Source organism: Hippoglossus stenolepis, chromosome 15 (genome assembly GCF_022539355.2).
Source record: "Hippoglossus stenolepis isolate QCI-W04-F060 chromosome 15, HSTE1.2, whole genome shotgun sequence".
NCBI classification, from domain to species: Eukaryota; Metazoa; Chordata; class Actinopteri; order Pleuronectiformes; family Pleuronectidae; genus Hippoglossus; species Hippoglossus stenolepis.
The window spans coordinates 9633460-9656586 of record NC_061497.1 but is presented as its reverse complement, the minus strand read 5'-3'; the positions used below and the strand labels follow the sequence as shown (position 1 = coordinate 9656586).

General features: G+C 39.5%; 2 protein-coding genes across 5 annotated transcripts; both read right to left on the bottom strand.

Annotated features, from left to right (window-relative positions):
• Nucleotides 1-169: 169 nt before the first annotated feature.
• stag2a (stromal antigen 2a) lies at nucleotides 170-17426 on the bottom strand. 4 transcript variants are annotated; one of them, XM_035178707.2, is made up of 34 exons: nucleotides 17229-17426; nucleotides 13849-13978; nucleotides 13635-13713; nucleotides 13285-13443; nucleotides 12944-13040; nucleotides 12786-12862; nucleotides 12137-12341; nucleotides 11858-12009; nucleotides 10953-11026; nucleotides 10558-10681; nucleotides 9580-9678; nucleotides 9313-9392; nucleotides 9055-9162; nucleotides 8394-8502; nucleotides 8095-8212; nucleotides 7869-7972; nucleotides 7674-7766; nucleotides 7465-7554; nucleotides 7176-7379; nucleotides 6993-7063; nucleotides 6769-6856; nucleotides 6589-6669; nucleotides 6294-6386; nucleotides 6018-6192; nucleotides 5787-5926; nucleotides 5597-5698; nucleotides 5235-5383; nucleotides 4981-5109; nucleotides 4243-4451; nucleotides 3823-4069; nucleotides 3419-3529; nucleotides 3207-3333; nucleotides 2729-2806; nucleotides 170-2164 (listed from the first exon to the last, which is right to left on the bottom strand). In XM_035178707.2, exons 2-34 carry the CDS (start codon nucleotides 13890-13892, stop codon nucleotides 2141-2143), a joined length of 3840 nt encoding a protein of 1279 aa, XP_035034598.2. In that variant the 5' UTR covers nucleotides 13893-13978; nucleotides 17229-17426; the 3' UTR covers nucleotides 170-2140. The 4 variants fall into 4 exon arrangements, with proteins under 4 accessions (XP_035034598.2, XP_035034601.2, XP_035034600.2 ...); XM_035178710.2 differs by having other exon boundaries at nucleotides 3823-4066; XM_035178709.2 differs by lacking the exon at nucleotides 17229-17426 and adding an exon at nucleotides 16751-17061.
• Nucleotides 17427-19794: 2368 nt separating this feature from the next.
• epd (ependymin) lies at nucleotides 19795-21740 on the bottom strand. Its single transcript, XM_035178783.1, has 6 exons — nucleotides 21586-21740; nucleotides 20924-20955; nucleotides 20660-20797; nucleotides 20383-20569; nucleotides 20211-20289; nucleotides 19795-20093 (listed from the first exon to the last, which is right to left on the bottom strand). Exons 1-6 carry the CDS (start codon nucleotides 21659-21661, stop codon nucleotides 19967-19969), a joined length of 639 nt encoding a protein of 212 aa, XP_035034674.1. The 5' UTR covers nucleotides 21662-21740; the 3' UTR covers nucleotides 19795-19966.
• Between the last annotated feature and the right edge of the window lie 1387 nt (nucleotides 21741-23127).

Here is a 23127-nt window from a genome sequence, read left to right as displayed (position 1 = left end):
AGAGAAACTCAAATATATTCTTTCTGTAAATCCTTCAACGTTTCAATTTGTAGTATGGATTGACAGTCTCGTTCTTTAAATCCTCACACGGACGCAGACGGTTTATTCTTTCGTGTCACATCTCCAGACATTAATACAAATCTTAAAGGATGCAATGGGCACTTGTCAATAGAATAAAAACACAAATTTAATATACACAAATTTTTAAATATGTGTAAACATACAGATGTATGCACATTTTCAGCAGTTCAATGCAAAACAGAAAAACAAAACGATTGATGTTAATTTACAGGCAATTCTAAGATGTATTTCTCATCAACATGAATATATGGTAATGTTTAAGACCATGTGATGGGTTTCTCTGGATTATAGTGAGACTGGGAGGAAATTATAAAGATTTCTTTGTAACTACAACATGGATACACTCTTCTTTTCATAAAACCAATCTGCCAACCAGGCCAACACACCGAGGTAAAGAAATATCACAACAATCCACTGAAAGACAAACAAACCAACGCACTGTATGTATTCTTGCAAATTAGTAGATTAACTCTGAATAGTTACATTCTATCTCTTTATGCTTTCCCTAAAATTCCAAGCAAGCAGAAACTGCAATTATAAAATGAGCACCGATTCACAATATATTACACATTTGTAATTGTATAATATACAATTCTGATACTATAATATTTTACTAAATAACTATAAATTTATAATAATCCTATAACTCTTACACACGCAACAGTGGTACACCAATAAATTGGCTTTTTGAAAGAATCCTCTGCACACCAAACTGGAAAAATAAAACTCAAAAAACATTTCAATTCACAACCTCAACCATTTTCAAATCCTCTCTTTTAAAGGTCGCAATTATGTCATGTCTGTGTTATTGGATCTTAGATAATATACTGTGGAGAAACATGATCAAGATATACAAGAGTTTATATGTTTAAGATTGAGTCAAACTTTTATGTATGACACAGTGAATACTCCAAATAGTAAAAAATATTTTTAGATGCAGTTACTACATTTGAGCAACTGCAGTTACTTTGTCACCCATTCGTTATAGAGAGATGAAAATAAAATACAAACAGCAGGCCATATCTAAGGTAACATAATAATTTCCATTAAAAAGGATTATTTCAGCATCTATGTGAAATAACATGATTAGAAACCATTAATTTACATTTGATTGTCATTACAAAATATCTATAAATCAAAGTCATCTACAAGGTATAAAAGCAGAACACATACATTTCTAAAAAATACCATCACAAAGAAATCTGAGAATGCCATATATCATTTGTGGCAAGGCCTTTGAACAGTATGAGACGCCAGTTCACATTATACTTTACTGTGTACATGTTTCAATATATGGCTACATGCCATGCGTACAATCTACAGTTTAAAAATACACTGGATGAACACAATATCATTAATAATGTAATGCAGTCCAATTCAATAGCCCTGAAATGAATGCTGATTTTTATTGAAGCTCATGTTCAATTTCTGTTCAGAGAGGCGTTGATTGAAGCCCATGATTATCTTTAAAAAATATGGCTGTAAAATTACCATAGAGCTGAATAAACACCCCTGTGACAAAGTTCAGTGTCGTCAGTATTCAACAACAAATGAGCGCTACAAACATCATTAAGGTAGTTTAATTTCTCAGGGATATTTCATTTTTATCTAGAGGTGTTCATGAAATTGTGTTCACCCCACCTGTATATTGGCCACTATGTATTTACATCAGACAATTTTTGTCGACTGAATTAAAAAGATTAAAGGTACATGTTATTAATTTGAATTTCAATCTGTTTATTGTCCCCTCACCATTCACCTGCAATATGTCTGTACTGGCACTTTTATCAACCCAAACAGTGTCACCTTAGTAAAGCTAACATCAAGTCATTTTGTTAGGCAACTGAACAAAAACACAAACACTCCTCCTGCAGCGTGACAGAAGTATGGTGTGTGAAAATATCAGAATCAAATTCAAATTCAAGCTCTCCCTCAGAGTTTTGACAAAGTTGAGGCAAACATTGGTGTCTCGCAAACCATTCAGAAAAGTCCATTTGGCTCCATCCTGACTTTCACGCATCTCCCGAGGATTTTGATGACAAACTGTCCATCCTTTTTTTTAGTACATGGAGACATTGAGAACCTAACAACAAACACAAAGTATTTTTAAAAATAGGGTTAGGGTTATATTGTGGCACTTGGATGGTTTTTTTTCAATATCAATGGCAGTTTTCATTTAGTCAATAAACAAATACAAAAACAGCATTTGTAAGTTCTGAATTTGTTCAAAAAGTACAACAGCCAAACAAGTTAATTACAGGATTGAGAAATGTAAGATATCCCTTTTGTAAAGTATATTAAAACTATTTAGGCCAACAGTGGTTTTACAGACATTTTTGCTGTTTTCTTGTCATTAGGGTGACATGGGGATCGTAGGGAGGAGAGTATTCATTTAACTTGGGTTATCCAAATGTGATCCAAGAAAGGTTGAATCAAGGGCAACTGGACTTGGTTGTAGATACTTGTAGATACTTCCTGTGGTGTGAAGGGGAAACATCTACAACCAAGTCCAGTTGCCCTTCTCCAGACACATCTTGATAACTGTGAGCTCAATGACGGAGCATCTTCACACAGAAATCTAAGTGTAGTGTTTATACTGTCCTTTATTAATCAGTCACTATCATGACAAAAGGTAGAAAATCCTTACCGAATCATCCATAATGGAAGATGGATCAAAGTAATCTGGCTTCAGTTCCGTTCTTTCTCTCCTATTCTTTGATGCCGGCTGAAAAGCAAGAGGTCGGTCAGAACAATGCACCACAGAATGTTATGGAAATAAGAGGTAAAAAAGGTATTTGGAATTAATAGTTTTAAAGAAACAGTGACAAAATTACAATATATCAAATGATGCAATGAAATGCAGCAACCTTAGTGAATTTTACTCAATCACTTTTACTGATGTGCAGATTCTACTACTTAAGTTTCTTTGTATGCAGTGATCACACACATTCATATACACTACACGCACCATCGTCAATTTATTTTGTCTTTGGAAACTTTGCTGAGTTAAAATGAGTTTGCAGAGTTTGTAAGATTTATATAAATATAAATATAAATATAAGACACTGTCTGTTGGCATTCATTTTACAAAAAACATAGTTACGGTTAACATGTTTTAAAATTACCAAATCAATATCCATTGTGTCAAAATCCATGCCCTCATTGATGTCCTCCAAGCGGTCCTCAGACGACATCATCACATCCTCAACTATTGGCTCCTCATCCTCCTCCATGAGTCCGGAACCTCGACGACTGAGGAGTGCACGTACATTAGATACATAAGCGACGGAGCTTTGTTATATCAATTACTTATTTAAAAAAACAAGTGCCATCTTACACTGCTTGCTGCATGTGGTTCCTCATCTTGGTATAGTGCATGTTAACCCGCTCTTGCTGCTGACGCGCCTCAGCTTGTTGCCTCTGTGTCAACATCCAAGTAACCTGGGTACTGTGGGACAGTGGGAAGCATTTAACATGACTTGAATATGTCCATAGTTTAACCGAAAAAACCCCCAAGATATTAAAGACAGCATCAACATTTGCAAATACCAATTTCAGGGTAAGCTAAAGGAAAAGATACAGTACAGTCGCTTTATGTGAAATATTTAAAATTTGCTAAAAGTTTGTCACCTAAACATTATGATGGGCAAAGATTGTCATTTATCCATTTGAAATTAAATCTACAACACAGTACAGTGTGTACAAAGTGAGAATAGACACTGTAGATAGAGGTTTTCTTACTTGTAGTCAATGGCAGCCTGGTGGTGAGGGTGCGGCTGCTGCTGCTGCTGGGTAGGCACATGCTGATGGGGGAGCTGCTCTGCTGGCATGGTGTATGCAGTGGTGTAGCTGTCCTCTGGCCTCATCTTCTTTGGATCCCTCAGTACAGTAGAGGCGAGGTGAGGTGAATGCATCATCACCGGCGTCTGCACGTTCTGCTCACGGTTCATCCAGCCTGCATCACTGCTGCTGCAGCTGTTCTCTTCTGCTGGAGAAAAGAACCTCTCACTTCCTGTAATTTACTGAATGCATGCAGTGGCCATAATAATGTGTGCACTGGGCACTGGCAAGGTAGAGTAGCAATTAATGGAAGAGTTTGCGGACGAAGTTCAAAGGAAAGTAGGCATTCCAGTGACTGAGACACATTGTTGAATTGCTCACCTTCAGGCAGTTTCCTTTTGTTAGTCGTGGCTGGTTTAGACTTCTTACTTCTGATGGAGGACCCCCGACTGCTGATCCCACTGATGACAGACATGGTGTCATCGTCACCTCCAGCCTGCAGGGAGTTCCTGTAGGAGATGAGGGGCAGCCAGCAGTCCTCTCTCTGCAGAGCCATCTGGAAGGTCATGAACCGCTCCAGGTACACATGACTGCAGAAGACAGATTGAAAACAGATATAGCAATTTTAAGTGATAGTTCACTCAATGATGAAAATTCACTGATTATCCACTCACCACTATGCAGATGGGGGGGTGGGTTAAGTTGTTTTGACTCCACAAAACACTCTTGTGGGGGCATGTTCGCATCGCTACGTCCGCTAGCATTGCTACGTCTGGTAGTGGACTTTTAGGCTTAAAACCTGCTGTAAATGACGTCATTTCGAGACGAACATGAATGTCGGGGCTTGCGGAGGATTGAATGACACCACTTGAGCAGTATGGAGGCATGTTGTGTTTTTTTCTGATGTTTTATGACATCTGAAGAAGAGGTCCCTTTGGCTGCAACACTGTTTACCCCTGAGACTCCAAAAGTGTTTTGTGGGCTCAAACACTTCACCCAGCCCTCCATCGGCATAGTGGTGAGTAGATAATGAGTGCATTTTCACTTTAAGAATTCCTCAACAGCTCTGAGCTCACCACAGACATAAATCACTGCATGAATCTTGTGCCTCAGACTTACACTGTTCTCTTGTCCTGTCGCATGAGTTTGCTTGAGAACTCGCTCAGAATATCCAGAAATGCTAGATTAAGCGGCGGACCCCCCTCTCCTTGGGGACTGGGATCTTTGAAAGCAAACTCAATCCCATCCCTAGAACAAACAGGCAAATAATGAATGAACAGCTTTCCTTATTAAAAACACACACGTCATTGTAAGAGCTGAGTTGCACGCAAAGCTGTAAAACCACAAAGTCTTGGATCAGGACTGTTACTTACTTATGTAACATGGCAATAGCCTCCCTGGTCTTCAATTGATCCAAGCCAAAAGTTAACGAGAAGCGTCGGGCAAGCTCTTTAATGCCACAGAAGGCTGATGACGAGCGGTCGATGTTGAAGCCAAGTTCTGACAACATATCGTTGAATAACTACCAAAAGGGAAAAAAAAGTTAGATTTCTTCACCTGTGTTTCCACAACTGAGAGGTTTAAATCTGAGACTCGATGCATTTGTGATCTGAAGTTTTAGATAAACCTAAATTTGGTAGAACTAAAGGTTTACTAATCTGCATCATCCCATTAAGAACACTAAATCAGTTGTCTTTTTAAATATTTAAGTTTCTACCTGGGACAGAAATCTTACCCTTTGAAGGCTCAGGTTGAGTGTCTTCGCACATTGTACTTTGTCGATTTGTCTCGTTTTACTCATCGTTTCTTTGATGATGTCTCCATAGTCATTGTAATACTGATGAGAGAGGGACGAACTCTTATTAAGAAGAAGTGCAGGACTGGAGGAATCTTCATAATTTCAAAAAAAAAGGGTTAAAACCTACCCTCATGTACTGTTTAAATATATCTGCCCCAGTGTTCATTTCCACAACGTTGTAAATGATTAATTTACAATAGGAAGCTAGAAGGTTTCTTCGCTTGTGCAGGGCCTCGATTTTACTGGCTTCATCGTCTTGATGTCCGTCTGAAAGATGTAAAAAATATAAGACGCAGTCCGGGCCTCCAGTACCAAATCTTTGTGTGCTTGGTTAAAACAACAGGTGCTTGACTCTGACCTGTGCTGTTGTTGTCATCATCCTGATCAATGAAAACATGATCCAGGATGAAGTTGAGCATCTCTGCCTGCAAAGTCGAGTCTGGGATATAGACCAGAGGCTCAAGTTGTTCCTGGCCTGACGACATCATTTGGTGACTGAAGATCAATAGCAGATCACATACTGTGGTGAAGGCCTGGAATAAACACAACAACACAGCGTTTATGACAACACTGACCAACCACATTTTCAGCTGTAGTCTAGAATAAAAGAACAGTCCAGTCAGCATAATCCCACCTGCTCCTTAACTGCTGTGTTGATGCTGTTTAGGTAACGCTGACACATTAAGGCGAATGCTCTCATCTGCTTTCTCAAGGTCACCATTTCTCCCTAAAGGAGGAGGAAGTTTTCAGTTAGACAGTCCTGTAAGTGAATAAAGTTTTTAAATGAACTAGTTAACAGTTGGATTGTCCCAGTATATAAGAAGAACAGTCTTCAAGGACTTTATGAGAAAAATAATAACTTTCCTGGACCAATTTGATGACAAAGAAACATATCTGTAAGACATCCAGGACCAATAATGTACAAATACCTTTAGTGAACTGCCATCTGAAACCTTTGCTAGATGCCAAAGGATGATGTAATGTGTGCACTGCATTGCATGAATCACAATCTGAGGGGGCGAAAGTCGAGCAGATCAGATGAGATGTTCATTCAGTCAGATTTCATTTGTTGTTGTTACTGACGATCTCTACTGTTAAGACTTTGATACCTGTTCAGGCATATCCCCATTCTGCAGACCTGTGTTGAGTAGTCTGTAGGTGCTGGTGAAGAGATCCCACTTGGAGAGGTCATGGGCACTAGAGAGAGAGTGAAAAATCGAAAATCGAAATAGAACATATCATGTTATTACTCACACCTTCTCACATTTAAAAAGAAAACAACAAAAAGTGATGACAACAAAACACAAAAGCACAATTCCACCGGTTCCTTTACTTGTGGAAAGCGGTGATCTTCTTGAGTGTAGATAGAACTTGGTAGGTGTCATCATCATCTAGTTCTTCCCCCTGACAAATAAAGAGATCCAGCCTGTGAAATCCTGGACATTCACCCTCGCCTCTGCTTCTGTGAACATCCTTTCAAACAATCAATAGCAAAGCAAAGTCTCACAGCACCCACCTCTTGCAGGAAGTCCTCCAGGAGTCTACTGAACTTGTCTACAAGCTCATCAAGAAGCTGGGAGCGGGCGATGTCCACGCGGTTAAAGATGGAGAACTCGTCATTGCAGAGATAATGGTAGGTGGTGGAGCAGGCCTCCAGGACCTCCGTCTCTGTGTGCTTATCCAACACTTCCCAGATTTGCCTCAACAAGGCATCCAAATGCTTGATGGGAACATAACATTGTTTCAGTGACACTGTATCAAATTTAAAGTTGCATAATCTAGTAAAATGCTAAAAATTGACAAACCTTCTCTAACCGGCCAGTTGTGTAGATGTCAAGATCAAAGTACTTTGGTATTTGTAGCAAATTGGTCACCTTGTCAATATCGACACAGTACTATGACAAGAACAGAGGAAGAGGAAGCAGCAAGGATCAATGGTCAGGAAGCACACACATTGTCAAGTTAATATACAAGTTAACTGCGTGAGCTCCTTGGCTGCAATGCAAGTGGTCACCTTTGCCAGTAGCAGAGGCAATGCAACAGCAAACATCTCTGTGATCCGTGTCCGATCATCTAGCTGTGTTTTCTTCTCCTTTGCAGTCAGGACCTTTCTCGTGCACAAAAATACATCACAATCACGTTACCATCACAAAATCATTCAAGAAACAAATTTGCTCTTCTGTGTCGAGCATGACAAGCAGGCGCTCACCCTCTTCCCCGAGCCTCTGCCAACTGGAGGGTGACATTCACAAGCCTGCCGAATGGCACAGAGCATGATCTCAACCAGAGCGGTCTCCTGGCGATCAGTCAGGGCTAAAAATCACAGACAGGTTAAGTTACTGACATGTTATGTGTGTGTGAGACTTGATTTCCTTATTTCTCATACTGGAGCTGAAAATGTGAACCAGCAAGGGTCTGAGGCTGTTGTCTCTTACCCTCCTCTCCTGGTATGGGCTCATCCAGCAACAGGCTAATCATAGTCTCCCAGTCCTTCAGCAGCTCCGATCCACACTCCCATAAGCTATCCACCAAGTAGGCCCCATGTTCATGGAGCTGCAAAACATCAAATAGTTCAATGTAAACTAGTCAAATCAAAACATACTGGATCATTGTTAATTACAAGTGCAGAGATAACATTTGATTTTAAAAAATGGAACACAAATAGCCATGATCAAATCCTGTCCCCATGATCACACGGTGAATATCCAGAAGTGACACACTGACGTCTGGTTACCTCGCTCTCCAAGTAGAAGAAGACAGTAGTTTTGATAAGGCTGCCATTGAGGCTCTGCCTTCCCCTCCTGGGCAATCCCTCCTCCTCTGGACCACGATGACTGAAAAGCCTTCAACCAGCACAATGCAAGACTGTTAAAAATGTCTGGTGAAGGAAGGTGGAGCAAATACTGGCAGTCCCTTTAATAATAATAATATTCATATTTTTATATAGCACCTTTCCCACATAAAATAGAGCTCAAAGTCCTTTGGTGCATGTGAATACATTTGGATTTTCCTGTTCTCCCAGACTTAATTCGTCATAGTTTGCGTATGTCAAAATAAACAAGCAGAGGTCATATCTATTAATCGCATGTAGTTAGATACTCTGTTGAAAGGGATCATCTCTTATGGTGGATTCAACATGTGTAGAGTTTTTGCTTTGATTTAAGCTAATGTGTTTTGCAGTTAACTAGGCTACACAGCAACATATCACTTTGTACTTTTGTTTTTGCAATGAAATGAGATCACTCCTGCAAAAAGCCATCTTCCAAGCCAAGCGAGGGAAGGAAGGGTAGTAGACCTGAAATGTTCCTTGTCACTAAACTCATGTTATGTGTTGGAAAGTCAAATTCACTTACATCAATAGTTGGGTTGCACAGTTTTAAAAATAAAACACTTACTTCTTAAAGAGAAATTCTCCTGCTGAAATAGCGATGGGTCGATGTGCTGAGTAAACCAGGTGATAGACACTCTCACAGTCCTCTGCTGTCAGAACCTCGTCACTACTCCTGTTAGTTGAGATGAGCACTTTCTTAGTGATTAAGGCAAGTGTAATGAATGAAAATGAAAAGATGACACGTCTGAGCAGTAATTTTGTTCCAAAATATATCAGATTCAATGCAGAATGTTTCCATTCAAGAGGAAGGCAGGTTACTCACTGTAAGACAAGTGTCAGAAGTTTAATGGCTTGCACTGCGACATCATACTCCTTATCCAGAGTCATAGACACAATGCGGTCCTGCGAATGACAGTGGGATCGTGTCTCATTCATATCATGGATGGGTATAATGAAGTTAAAATTAGGACGTTATTCTTTATGTATCTACGTATAAAGAATGAACATATGAAAATCCTGTAAATCTTCTACTTTAAAATAATGTATGAGAAGTACTGAAGTACTGAAGTGATGCAATTTGCTGGTTCACCTTGAAGCGACTCGTGAAGAGCTCCAGTCGAAGACCGAGCTCTCGGTTGTAGAAGAGGCCTTGCAGGGCGGTCAGGCACTTCAGTCGCACCTCACCTTGCTGTCATCACAGTAGAAATACAGATAATAGTTATCATATCGATATATAAATTAGGTTGTTTTGACCCAGTCTGAGTTTACAGATGTGTCAAATGTCATTGTGTGTGTGTGGTGTATGAGCAAGCGAAAGAGAGGTAGAGAGAGGATTTAAGAGAGTCTGAAAGATTCTTGTGGAGCTGTGAAGAAAGATTTGACCAATTTAATGAAAGTATCATTAAATGATACTTTCATGGTGATCAGTGTTGATATTGTGATGGTGGTTACAAACAAATCAGCGAGAAGAGATAAAATATGTTCGATCCGTAGTGAAACTGCAGCAGGTCAGAGGACGTCAGCTGCGTAGGTCCTTCATATGTGGGCCAGGACGGATTTGAGCCTAGACCACCTCTGAATGTGCTCTGGCGTGATTGGATCGCTATCCGACCCGAGTGTGTTCACACCTATACTTTAAACTGTCCGCTTGTGATCGGATCACAAGAAACAGATGTTAATACCAGGTGTGTACGGGGCCTGATAGTGTCGGATATTTTGAATGTAACAGAGGTTCGAAGTTGGTCTAAATTAATGCAAAGACATTTTGTCATGTTTTTAAATCAATTCATCAGCTTGTTTAAGTGAGCTTATGAAAACCTTACACAAACTTCCAGCACATACAAATCAAGGAGCGTAATGACATTTCCTGTAACACTTTCTGTAATCACATTTAGAAAAACCATAGAATTATATTAAAGATCCCTTGAGGACCCATATCTCACAAATATAACTACCAGCTTGAAATCAGAAAAAAATCTAAATCAAGCCCTTATAAGTCATACAACAAAGAATTCTTGTCGCTTGAATCCATTTTATAAAACAACCCAGGTGCTCTGTGTTGGCTCACCTTGTCATGCATTGTCCAGCCAACATACTTCAGGTAACTATCGTTGAGGAAGGCGTCACTGTACAGCTTCATCCACACTCCAATCTCCTCGATACAAATAGCTCGAATTTCAGCTATAGCATCACTGGCAAACGAAAGAGAACAGATGAGAATTTAGTCAATAGGTGTATAATGTTGCAGCATGTAAACAGAACAGTTCGGGAAGTGTTACATTTCAAAATTAGAACAAAAAAATGCATGTGCACTTATTGTGCTGTTGACATTAAATTCCCACTAGAGGGCGCCAAACAGCTGAAAATGAACATTGCACATTGCCTGTGTTGTTTGATGCCAACTCAGTGAGATCTCAGTCATCAGAATGTATGTACAGTAAATAATATGAAGAATCCACTCACCGATATCTGTGAACAAACACTCCTTTGAAAATTGCATTCATCATGTTTTCAATGTCATCTTGATTTTCTTGAAGCTGAAATAAAAACACAAAGTGAATGTTTTTGAAATTATTTGCATCAATATCTCAAAAAACAAAATTCCCCCCCCAAAACTGCACTCTTCAATCTCCAAACACAAACACTTGAAGTTGAAGGGTTTGAGTCCACAAAACACTTTTGGGGTTTCAGTGTAGCCGATAAGTGACCTATCTTCAGGCATAATAAAACAAGAGAAAAACCATAACATGCCTCCATACTGCTCGTAGACTAAAAACATGGTGTAAATGAGGCCGTTTCGAGTCGAATATGAATGTCGGGGCTTGCGGACACTTGGATGACACCACAGGAGCAGCATGGAGGCATGTTGTGTTTTTTTCGAGTGTACCCCTGAGACTCCAGAAGTGTTTTGTGGACTCAAACACTTCACCCACCCCCCCTTCGACATAGGGGTGAGTGAATTTTCATTTTTGGATAAACTATCCCTTTAACAACTACTGGACTAAATACATCTTGACTGTTAAATTAAACTAAATTAAGTCGAATTAAGAAGATATTATTTCAGGTCAAATGTCAAATGTTTTTCATAGATAATTAACTTTTTTTACATGACTACAAGTCTGGACAAATTGAGAATTACATTCATACCTAATGGTGCTTTCAGACCAAATGCATTTTTCACGCAGTGTCATTACATACAAAGTCAATTAAAAGGCACAAATAACCACACATTTGCAATCGCAATCTGCATTGGTGCAAGTTAAAACACTTTCATGACTCTGTGCTGCTGTAAGCTTTCAGTACCAAGAACAAGTATTTGGAGACAAAGAGTGGTTGCAAGTGTTAAGACAATTCATTTTTCTTCTCACCTCTTTACGCTTCTGTAACAGGAGCTCCAGCCTATCATTGGCCCGTTTTGCGATGACTTTGTTCCTCTCCGCCTCGTACTGTCTTTGGGTGTTGTCCATGTTGATGCTCAGGTTCAGAGCAACGTTCACCAAGGCTGTCATCAACTTCATGGCTGCCAAAGACGACAAAAATCAGAGACACTCCTGAAGGAACAACAGCTTCCTGACAATAACAGCATAAACATGCAGAAAGGCAAAGGGCAGAAATGCACAATATCAGAGTGCACGTTAAAAACTGACCTGCAAGTGTGCTTGTATGTCTAAAGGCCCGAACTTGTGAGTCAGACAGGCCAGTGAGCAGCGAGATGACTGTGTCCATCATATACTCATCATAGATGATGCTGTACTGACACTGACGCACCAGAACTGCGATGAAATCATAGAAACTTATCCTGAACTTCTTCCATTGTGGCCCTGACATAGTTAAAGGATAGTCCCCACTGTCCTGTTTGATGAGAGCAGAGAGATGATCAGATTCAGGTCGGAAGTGTTAGATTTGTTTTACACCATGTTCTCTTCCCATTTACATCTGTCCAATTTGAACCAAAAAGGTATTTAAATATAAATAATTTACCTCAGTTTTATACAATATCAACACAAAAAAGCGCACACAAGTAGGTGGCGATAATTGTCAAAATCAATGATCCTTTAAATACCAGAGAAGAACACTGTGTCCAAGTTATATTGGGCGAGGCAGATGTCGGTGAATTCCGGTAGTGTGGTGCAGTAATGCCAGATTTAGCTGCAAGCTTGTAATTGGAACTAGCAGTGCTAACCAAACGTAGAGAAACTGAAAGGTTGGGAACGTAAGGGGAAATATCTGTTCGAAAAAATATCTGCGGTAGTGCAGACAAGTTCTTAAATAAAAAATAAAAACAGCCTACATCACCTCATCAAACTCCTCTGTCATTTTTCGAATGATCTCTGAGTTCTGCATATGTCTGAACATCTCTCCACTCACAGCACCTACAGGAAGAATCACACAATGTCAGTAAAATCCTGAATATTAAACTACTTTCAGACACCTGACACTGGTCCGACACTTACCTCTACAGCCAGAGCACTGAATGAAGAAGTTGATTAAGTCCAAGAGTGCAACGTCCCTGTCCTGTTTGTATGCCTCAATCCAGTCATCAACAACGGACTAGAAAAGAAAAATGACCAAGATAATTTATTTATGCATCAACTCCGCACAACATTTGGGATATAAATCATCTTAGAGAAGATGACGTTACACTGCAAAGAGCTAATCAATATCCCAATAATTTAAGACACATCTACCACACCAGTCAAAAATATTTTCTGAGGTACAAAACAATAGTAAAAAAGATGTGGGGACACAAAACAAGTAAAACAATCCTTTCACTATACTACAAGGGTGCACCCACCTGTGTGGCACTCTTCCCCATTTTGACCACCTCGAACAGGGACATATTCTCCATTCCGTTCTCCTGATGATGGCCATTCACCCGGCCAAGACCAGGGGCCCTCCCGGCTCCCCCACCTTTGGCCTTGTCTCCCGGTGCCTTCCTGCCTTTCTTAGCTGCCTGTTGAGAAGAAAGATATTCGATGGAAGAGATATTGTGCTATTACATTCCGTGTGTGCCAACTGAATACCTTATCCTTAGTGGGGAACTTAAATTCTGCCACAGTGTAAAGACAACCATATTATCTTTATTTACACATGGATTGTTATGGAAAAGGCATAAATGAAGACAGACGGTTTGAATAAACTTACTGTGCCCTTTGCTGCCTTTGCATGTTTGCCATCAGGATCCTCAAAGTCAGTATCTGAAGACAACTGAGATTCTGCCTCTCTGTGAACACAAAGTCAATTACACCTCAAAAATAACTTACGTTTCAGAGGATAGGAAACAAATGCAAAAGAAGCATTCGAATAAGAAAATCAATGACTTTCATTTGATGATAGATGTCAGCGATCCACTACTTACTGAGGAAACTGAAATTCTGTGTGCAAATCCTGCGCTGCTATCATTTCTTTAACATTTTTTGGATCTGCTGGTGGAGGAGGTGCCTCTTCTGCTCTGGACTCCAAACAAGATGGTATCTCTACAACTGCACCTGGAAAATAAGACAAATCGGAAGAGTGCATTCATTAAAGACTACACTGACACGAGCTGCAATGAGTCACAATCAAATCAAAGAAGGTCTTCATCAAGGCTCAGTTTCAAGAGCCCGTGTAATCTCCACAAAGGGAGAAGACAATTAGTTTATTTCTTATATCAGACATCAGGTCCTAATATGCACCAGCTTGCTTTAAACGCCTCAGTGATATGAAGCCTGTCGAGAGGAAGACAATGCAGAGTTTTTATATTACAGCTTGTTAGATTCATGTGCATGTAGAAAACAATGTCCGTGCAGGTGACGGACCTCTCTCAGTGTGGCAGTAAATGTGAATATTTGCTCACAAGCTCACCGCTTTTTGACATTATCCCTTCATTGTAACTATTTAGGTGTTTATTCTCAGGGTTGAAGAGACAGTTTCCTCGCTCATAAAACATTTGCAGACCCCCAAAATAGCACGGATGTAAATAATACAAATAACTGCCGGCTGAATTCCAGTCCTGGTATTGTGCATGTTAGCCTCTGTTATACTCTCACTGATACTTGGATACTAGAACAGAACGGAGCCATTGTTTATGTTATTGGTAAAACTGCTTGTCCAGTGATGTCTAAATGTCTGATGTGAAAAGGGCCTATGCACAGAAAAATTAGGTTGAGTACTCATTAAAGTCCAGAACCATTAATAAATTGATGTTCTCAGCGTAATGTTGAGATTTAATGCTTTTCTCCGTTTTAGACAAATTGGCAAAACAAAGCATCACTCTGAAGATATCACCCTGGGGTCTGGGAAAATGTGAGGCAATATTCTACTACATTCTTTACAGAAAACAATTACTTGATTAATCTCGAGTGAATAACTGCAGATGGAGCCCTGCTTTATTCCCACAGAATGGTCAGAGCTCCTCTATAACATTATAGAGGATTAATGGAGATGTTTCCTGGATCACTCATTCACTTCCACTCAACTTTTTTTATAGAGAACTCTGCTGCTTCTATCTCGAACTGTGCAGACAATTCTGAGCTTGGAAATCGATTATTTATGACGCCCACACTGCACATCTTAAATTAAAGATAAAACATTTGATTTATACTTTCCCTGAATCACAGAATAATAGCTTTCGATGGCAATTTACTTGGTGCTGAAATAATTAAATAAACATGATGATTGATGTGATTTTTGCCAGCTGAATAACAGTTTGTCATTCATTAAATACAAATGAGAACTAGTAGGTAATGCATCACATTTAGGGAAATGTGCATGTTTATCTTCATTTCATATCGTTGCTAATTAGAGAAAGAGAAAATATGCGTTGAGTCGTAAGAGATTATGAGAATCCAGCAGAGCTGAAAAAGCAAAAAGTTACAGTGAGTGGTGGAGTCACATTATTATTTCTTTAACGATTTTTGCTCCAGAGTGAAGGTTGTGGTTGGGAACTCTTCTCATTAGTAAAGAATGACAACAGTTGACAACCAGCACATTTTTTCACTAATCTGAGGTCAACTGTGTTATACCTCCTCACTGTACTTGCACAATGCATAAGCACTATGTCGATATATATTGGACTTTTGCTATATTGCAATTTATGAAAATTATATTGCAAAACTTTAGGGCCCGAAGATATGGCCAAATATTTTAAAGATAAAAATGTTCATAGGAGTGGATAACAAATAATTATCATGACAAATGTCACATTACTATTTATTTTAGGTTTAAAGACTGATTTTTGCTGCTAAGTGAAGGTTGTTGTTTGAAACTCTTCTTTATTGACAGAGAATGACAAACAGTTGACAAAGATCCACACATTTAAAAAATCTGAGGTAGATCAATTTTGCGCTATACCTCCTCACTTAACTCACACGATATTATTATTTTGTGTCATTTTTGTACTATTATAATTAGTATTATACATTGGACTTTTGTTGTATTGCTATTAATGAACATTACATTGCAAAATATTAGCACTGGGTGACCTGAGGTAGATTGTAAAGTATTGTTGTTAGGTATTCTTCCTCACTGTACTTGATATAGATGTATATATATATTTTTAATCTTTGTTATATTGCAATTTATCACAATTCCAATAATAATTATTAATATTGTTTAATTGCCCAGCCCTAGTACAGATACTGTACGGTGGCACTATAATTGTTTAATCAAGCTGATTTTCATATAAGGACAATAAGGGAGTTTTTGCAGTTGGGCAGTGGAAATTTAAAATCTTTCTTCCATCCTTTTTTTGTGAAGGGAATTGCCCATAGACTGTATATACAGAGGAATTTCGACATAGAGAATTGGGGATATCAGGATGGTGATATTGTGTAGTGTTACACGTGGTGGCCACACACACACACACACACACACACACAGGTGGTGTGTTTGATCCTGTCTCACTGTTAGATCTGAACTGACCTCTTGACCCGGAGCTGGAGACAAACTGTACAGAGGAAGACAGACAGGTGGTCTGTACTTTACCAGGCGGTTGTGTGACAGACGCACTGAAGCACCGACACTAAATCTACTACTCATTTCTTGCTGACTGACACAAACAGACATTTAAACCCTGACTCCAGGATGTACTGTAAATGTGACGCGGTTGTCCTGTGACCATAAAGGCTCCTGCGTACTCCGTCAATGTAACCATCAGATTTTTACTTTTGTAGTGTCCTCACAAGTATGTATAACTGGCCGATGTGATCATAAACTCGAACATAACTTCTGATGTGAAACAATTCGACCCCTAAACCGTTGTGGCCAGTGCAGTTGTATACTTCCGAACTCCAAACAGCACCACAGATGTTCCCCGGGCTGCCACAGAGTCCCGTCCGCTCCTCGTCTCTGCTACGACGGCCGAGCAGCTCCCAGGCTAATGCTAATCTCACGGTGATGTGACGTTAGCCGATAGGTTATCTAGCCGCTAGAACACGCCGTCGTTCGCGTCTTAATTCGTAACGAGCTGCTAACTTTTGAGATTTCGATCCACGTTGAGATTTCGATACAATCACAGCATCGGTTTCGTCGCTAGCATGACTAGCATTGCTATTAGCTGCGGTTGGCTAACAACACCACTGCTTCTCCCAACCTGGAAGCTTTAATTTACTCGGGTGTGGGGGGGGTGGGGGAAGTGGCATTTCTGTGTGAAGGACTCCTGTTGACAGAGCTGTGTAGCCGAGCAGCTAGCACAGCAGCATCAATGACAAACTCCCTGGACGTTAACATTCGCTAGCTATCCGCCATTTTACAACTTACCTTGTTTTAAATCAAAGACGGACTAAAAGCAAATATTCCAAACGTTGCGGACTTTGCAAGGATGCTCTCATCAGTGTCCTGCACAAACTGTCATTTCCCAAACCTCAGAAACTGGTTTAATGTGCTAGTTAGCGTAAGGAGGCTCCTTGGTGGCTAACATAGCAAGGTACACTTTGTATTTGCGTTGTTATGAATGCAGCACACACCACCTGTCGGCGACACCGAGAACTGCTGGTCAGAGGGGCCATATCACATCCTGTCCGTCCCTCTCACTATACACACACTTACTATACATATACTACACACACCACACTCTCACTATACACACACACACTATACACACACTTACTATACATATACTACACACACCACACTCTCACTATACACACACACACTATACATATACTACACACACCACACTCTCACTATACACATACACACACTATACTCACACTCACTATACATATACTACACACACACACACTATACTCACACTTACTATACATATACTACACACTCACTATACACATACACACACTATACTCACACTCACTATACATATACTACACACCACACTCTCACTATACACACACACACTATACTCACACTCACTATACATATACTACACACACCACACTCTCACTATACACATACACACACTATACATATACTACACACACACACACTCTCACTATACATACACCACACACACTATACACACACTCACTATACATATACTACACACACTCTCACTATACACATACTCACAACACACACTCACTATACTCACACTTACTATACATATACTACACACACCACACTCTCACTATACACACACTCACTATACATATACTACACACACCACACTCTCACTATACACATACACACACTATACTCACACTCACTATACATATACTACACACACCACACTCTCACTATACACACACACACACTATACTCACACTTACTATACATATACTACACACACCACACACTCACTATACACATACACACACTATACTCACACTCACTATACATATACTACACACACCACACTCTCACTATACACATACACACACTATACTCACACTCACTATACATATACTACACACACCACACTCTCACTATACACACACTCACTATACATATACTACACACCACACTCTCACTATACATACACCACACACACTATACACACACTCACTATACATATACTACACACACTCTCACTATACACACACTCACTCTCACTGTACACACACTGTATGTGGAAAATTAACACCAAGCTGTCACAGTGTTAGACTCACTATGTTGGATTATTCTTATCAAAAGAAATCATCCACGTCTGAAATTCATATTTAAATCTCAGAGGGAACTGTACATAAGCCAAAAATGTAGTAATGTGTTGCAGGAACAGTTATAGTCCCAAAAATGTGTGAATTCCAAAGATGATAAAAGCGGTGTTTTTATAAATGTATAGTGATTTTACATTTTTGCGTTGATCAGAACCTAAAAAGTCTTTATCCTAAATACATGGTGTCCCCATTCAGCCCAAGTCATTCAAATAAATTCATAACAAAACAGCAACAACAAAATATGTTTGTCTTTTTGAAAGATGTAATGTTTACCTCATATTTATTCAACTTTTACCCAGCAACTACTTCTGATTCAACAAAGCATAATGTATATGCGTTCATTAGAATAGATAAATATTATTTCCTAGAATTAGCATGATGTGGTCGCATTAAGAGAAGGGCTTCCCTCGTTTTAAAAACCTCCCCTCCTTATTTCCCCGTCATACAATATGTAAAATTTCCCTTGTGACAGGCAGAACTTACTCTATTTTCTGTCTGATTCATTTGTGGTTTCAGCATTTCCTTCCCCTTCCGAGAGTTGGAACAGCATCTATTGCTTATGGTAAATGAACTATCATTGTATGTAAATAGGGTCAGAAAAATATTCACGCCTGTAGATAATATTGATTGTTTGGCAGGTGTAAACGATTGTTGTAAAAGTTATATGGTGCAGGAGTTCACATTAAGTCATAATCATGAATATAAAAAACTAGTTTTGATAATAATATTAGCATTGTATAGCTTTCAAAGTAAGAAATTATACATTTTAATGCCTTCACGGTCAGTTGTTGCAGTTTGTTATTTCTTTATTTATTAATGTTGCATAGTTCTCTTCTTTGGAAGTGTCAGAGTTATATTATTCTTACAAAGATAGACAGGCCTCCAGACCTGAAAACTCCATTTATTATTAAAACTCTGTGTTAATACTATCTATAACACTATTAATACTAATAACACCAATACTGGTATTATTATGGGCAATATTCACACTAAGACGGATCCAAACATGTTGATTTTTAGAAAATCAAGTTTCATTACAATAGCTTTACTTGACAGGTCACAATGCAAAAGCTGTAAAAGGTTTTGCCTCTTGAACTTTCCATGTACCTCTTGCTGCAACATGTCCTTGGTCAAAAGTTGTACCCTGTGAGGCCAAAATGAAACTCTTTACAATGAAATAATCTTGGGAGAAAGAACTCACTCTTTACACATTTGACAGCTTTGACATTTTATTGTTCCATTAATCATATCTGACAGGTTTTGTAAGCAGGACCAACTTGAAAAGCGACCAACTGTTAGTGATTATGACTACATCTATAATCCATGTTATATCTCGTGTCCCCCTCATTACATCAAAATGTAATTCTGCTGGTGAAGCCTCATCTACATGAACTCATTGAGGAAGCTGTTCACTGTCCCTTCAGGCGTCTCCTCCAAAGGCAGTCCCTGGCAAAAGGAAGGCACCAGGAGGAGATCAGGATCCTTGATCTCGTTTTCAACGTCCAAAAGGCTGCGAGAAAGTGATATGAACATTACATGGAGATCTGCAGCCAGTAGATATGAGAAAATATCATAAACATGCTTGGAGTGTTGATTGCCATTTTAAAAAATAGAAGAAGAAACCAACCTGAACATGAATGATGTCTCGTCCAAGTACATTGAGAACACAGGCAAACATCCCATGGTTACAGACATGGAGTAGAAGCCTGAAAAAGAGAAAGATAGAAACAACGATGAATGACACACACTTTACAGAGTGTCACAAGAAGAGTCCCATTATTCGACAGCATCTGTCCCACCCTTCATGTCTGGCATTGATCCCATCCACGCGTTGATCTTTAATCCCTCTCCTTCAATGGATGGATTCCCGCTGTTTATCGTAGCCAGAAACTTGGCGTCATCAGGAATTTGTAGAGGATGGATGGTGCATTGCAGCGTCTTTTTCTCACAGGTCTGGTTTTTGCTGTCGATCTCATAGAATATTCCCTGCCAGACGTAGACATAGATTCAAAGATCAGGGTGCAAAACCAGTTCTCAAGTGAGTTGTGGCATTTATTCAAGTGAGAAAACCGGTACCTCTTCAAAGAACATCAGCAGATCCAAACTCAGTGAGGTGTTTGCGAAGTAGCTCTCGTTTGATCTGAACCGCAGTTTCTTGGCCATCGAGTCGTAGGTGATGGCCCCATATGCCCTCATTTCACCCTTCATTTTCATCTGGTGTCATTCAACAACAAACAGTTCATTCAGAGAGAAAAGAGTGGTGGTTTGATTCTACATTTCCAGTTCTTGTCCTGGTGCTGTAAAAAGTGTTATTAAAAAAAATTATCAAAAAAAACTCACCACAGACATGAATCCTGTCATGTTAGGTGAATCTGAAAAGACAGCAGTTGGTTAGAGGCAGGGCCGCTAGTAGCCATTTGGGTGTTATATTGTTTTAGATAAAATAACTGTTCAATTAGTCACACACAAACACACGCACACGTATTTGAAAGAACAACCTTCTTCAATAAAATAAACCAAAGAATTGTATCCCTGTTATACTATTGTTCAAAGTAGATAAATATAAAACAGAACTATACAATTAGTCACACAAAACAGAGGAATAGTTACAAAACTGTACAAACTCTGCAGAAGACAGTATATATTGCACAACTGAACAGGCATCAGTTGCAGGGAGCTCTACAGAAGCACACGTCTGCATTTCATTCAGCCAGAGTGTGCACAGCCAGGCCAAAGCACCACCGAGCCAGGGGGTGTAGCACCCAGCCAGCCTGCACAGCTCTCCAGGCCCGGCCAGAGCGCATGGAGCCACAGGCAGTGTCGGTTGCAAAGCAACATCTAAGCAGCATTCTGTACTCTTGACACATTCTTAAGCTGAAAAAAACGAATTGTTTTCTATTAACTCAAATAGGAAATCTGTGATCTAGAAAGCTACATGACACGGACAACTCAAAATTAATTAACAATAAAGGAACCAAAATGACAGAACCACAAATTCTTACGACAAGGCTGATGGTGATCTGCATGCGTGGTGGCAGTCAAGCATATGAGGACGACGAACGTGACAGCTGCATACATTTTCCTGGTCCAGAGGGAGTCACAAAACAATATCTGAGATGTCAAAAAACAACCGTAAGTGCATCTGGCTTCCAGTTGAATCTATCACTGCTTTTATAGGGCTGCAGGCCGGTGCAGTGGTGACTGAATCCTGGACTTCAAACATCAAGCTGTCCAAACATATTAGACCATGGCCCAGCAGGAGGTGACACAGCAAAATGGTTTCTCTTGTGCTATCATGGCTTTTGTGATTGTGCAGCTGTCCTCAGATGTTTTCGTGCAATGTTTGGCTGCGGCTGCCCCACACTGTCAAAAAAGCCCCTTTCACAGTAAAGAGGAGGTCAAGTGGGAACAATCATGGAGGATGATCAAAGGTCATGTGAGGGAAGCATGTCTCGGTATGTTTACGTCTATATGACAATTTATTTGGCTGTATTTATCTGTTGAGCTTCCCACTGAGGATCCCCATACGATGATTGTCTGTGCAGAGTTGTGTGGACTTACAGCTACGTTTGGAGATAGTTTGGCCAGATATTGATGAGGTCGATGTTAGAGGTCAAAAACCGCTCTTTGAATGCTGACTCAGGACAATCAGATTTCAGCTGCATGAAGCCAGTGCCCCCTGGCCCTGGCACCCCAGGTTTGTATTTTTGTTTGTAAGCAAGATTATGCAACTGGATGGATTACCATGAAACTTAAGTGTGTCGTTGAAAATCACATAAAATTTTAATACAAATCCAGGAATTCTTTAACATTGTGGGATAATTAGTCAAAACCCATTGACCTTGATTCGATGTGTTTTCTATTAAAAGCAGCCGCAAGCTTTAGGGAGGGGAGCTACCAGCTTTTGCACAACTTGTGATCTAATTTGCAATAAATCTTCTTTAAATCAGCATTTTCTTGTGTTTGAACTGTCTAAATGCAAAGTTCCATAGTTTTTCAACTTTTGGTCATTTCCCTCAACAGGAATGTTATACTTCTTACATATCTCTTTGAGACAAAAGAAAATCCATTACAATGCAGTTTCTTTTCGAGTCTTTTACCATCTGTCAACTGACTCTATAAAGTACTTTTATTTGGCACATGGAGAACTTACCATAGAGCCCATAAGTAAATGAATATGGGGGAAAAAAGAAAGAAAGAAAGAAAGCTTTAACTTCCCCACTCGTGGTCAGTCTTGGTTCCCTTGAACTCTCTTACCCTGTCTTTTAAAAAAGTGATCCAAACTAAACAGAAAACCTTGGTTGTTTATATCAGGTCAACTGCCCGAGCCAGGTCAGAAATGTATTGTTGTCACAATGACACTGTGCAGCTGCCTTTTTGTTCTTCTGCACATCAAGACGTCCCTCTTGTGTCTGTGCTTTCCTAAAAACATCTATCTATCTATCTATCTATCTATCTATCTATCTATCTATCTATCTATCTATCTATCTATCTATCTTTCTATGTGTTACAGTATGTTACAGTATATGTAAAGTATACTGTAT

Excerpts from the sequence above, each read along its gene's own strand:
- stag2a (XM_035178707.2), bottom strand. The coding sequence starts at position 13,892 with ATGATAGCAGCGCAGGATTTGCACACAGAATTTCAGTTTCCTCA. Across the intron at positions 6,193-6,293 it reads ACACAGCAGTTAAGGAGCAG|GCCTTCACCACAGTATGTGA; the intron begins GTGGGATTATGC and ends TGTTTATTCCAG. Across the intron at positions 5,110-5,234 it reads GCTATTGCCATGTTACATAA|GGATGGGATTGAGTTTGCTT; the intron begins GTAAGTAACAGT and ends TGTTTGTTCTAG.
- epd (XM_035178783.1), bottom strand. The coding sequence starts at position 21,661 with ATGTATGCAGCTGTCACGTTCGTCGTCCTCATATGCTTGACTGCCACC. Across the intron at positions 20,956-21,585 it reads AGATCACCATCAGCCTTGTC|ATTCACCTAACATGACAGGA; the intron begins GTAAGAATTTGT and ends CTGTCTTTTCAG. Across the intron at positions 20,798-20,923 it reads TGACAGGATTCATGTCTGTG|ATGAAAATGAAGGGTGAAAT; the intron begins GTGAGTTTTTTT and ends GAATGACACCAG.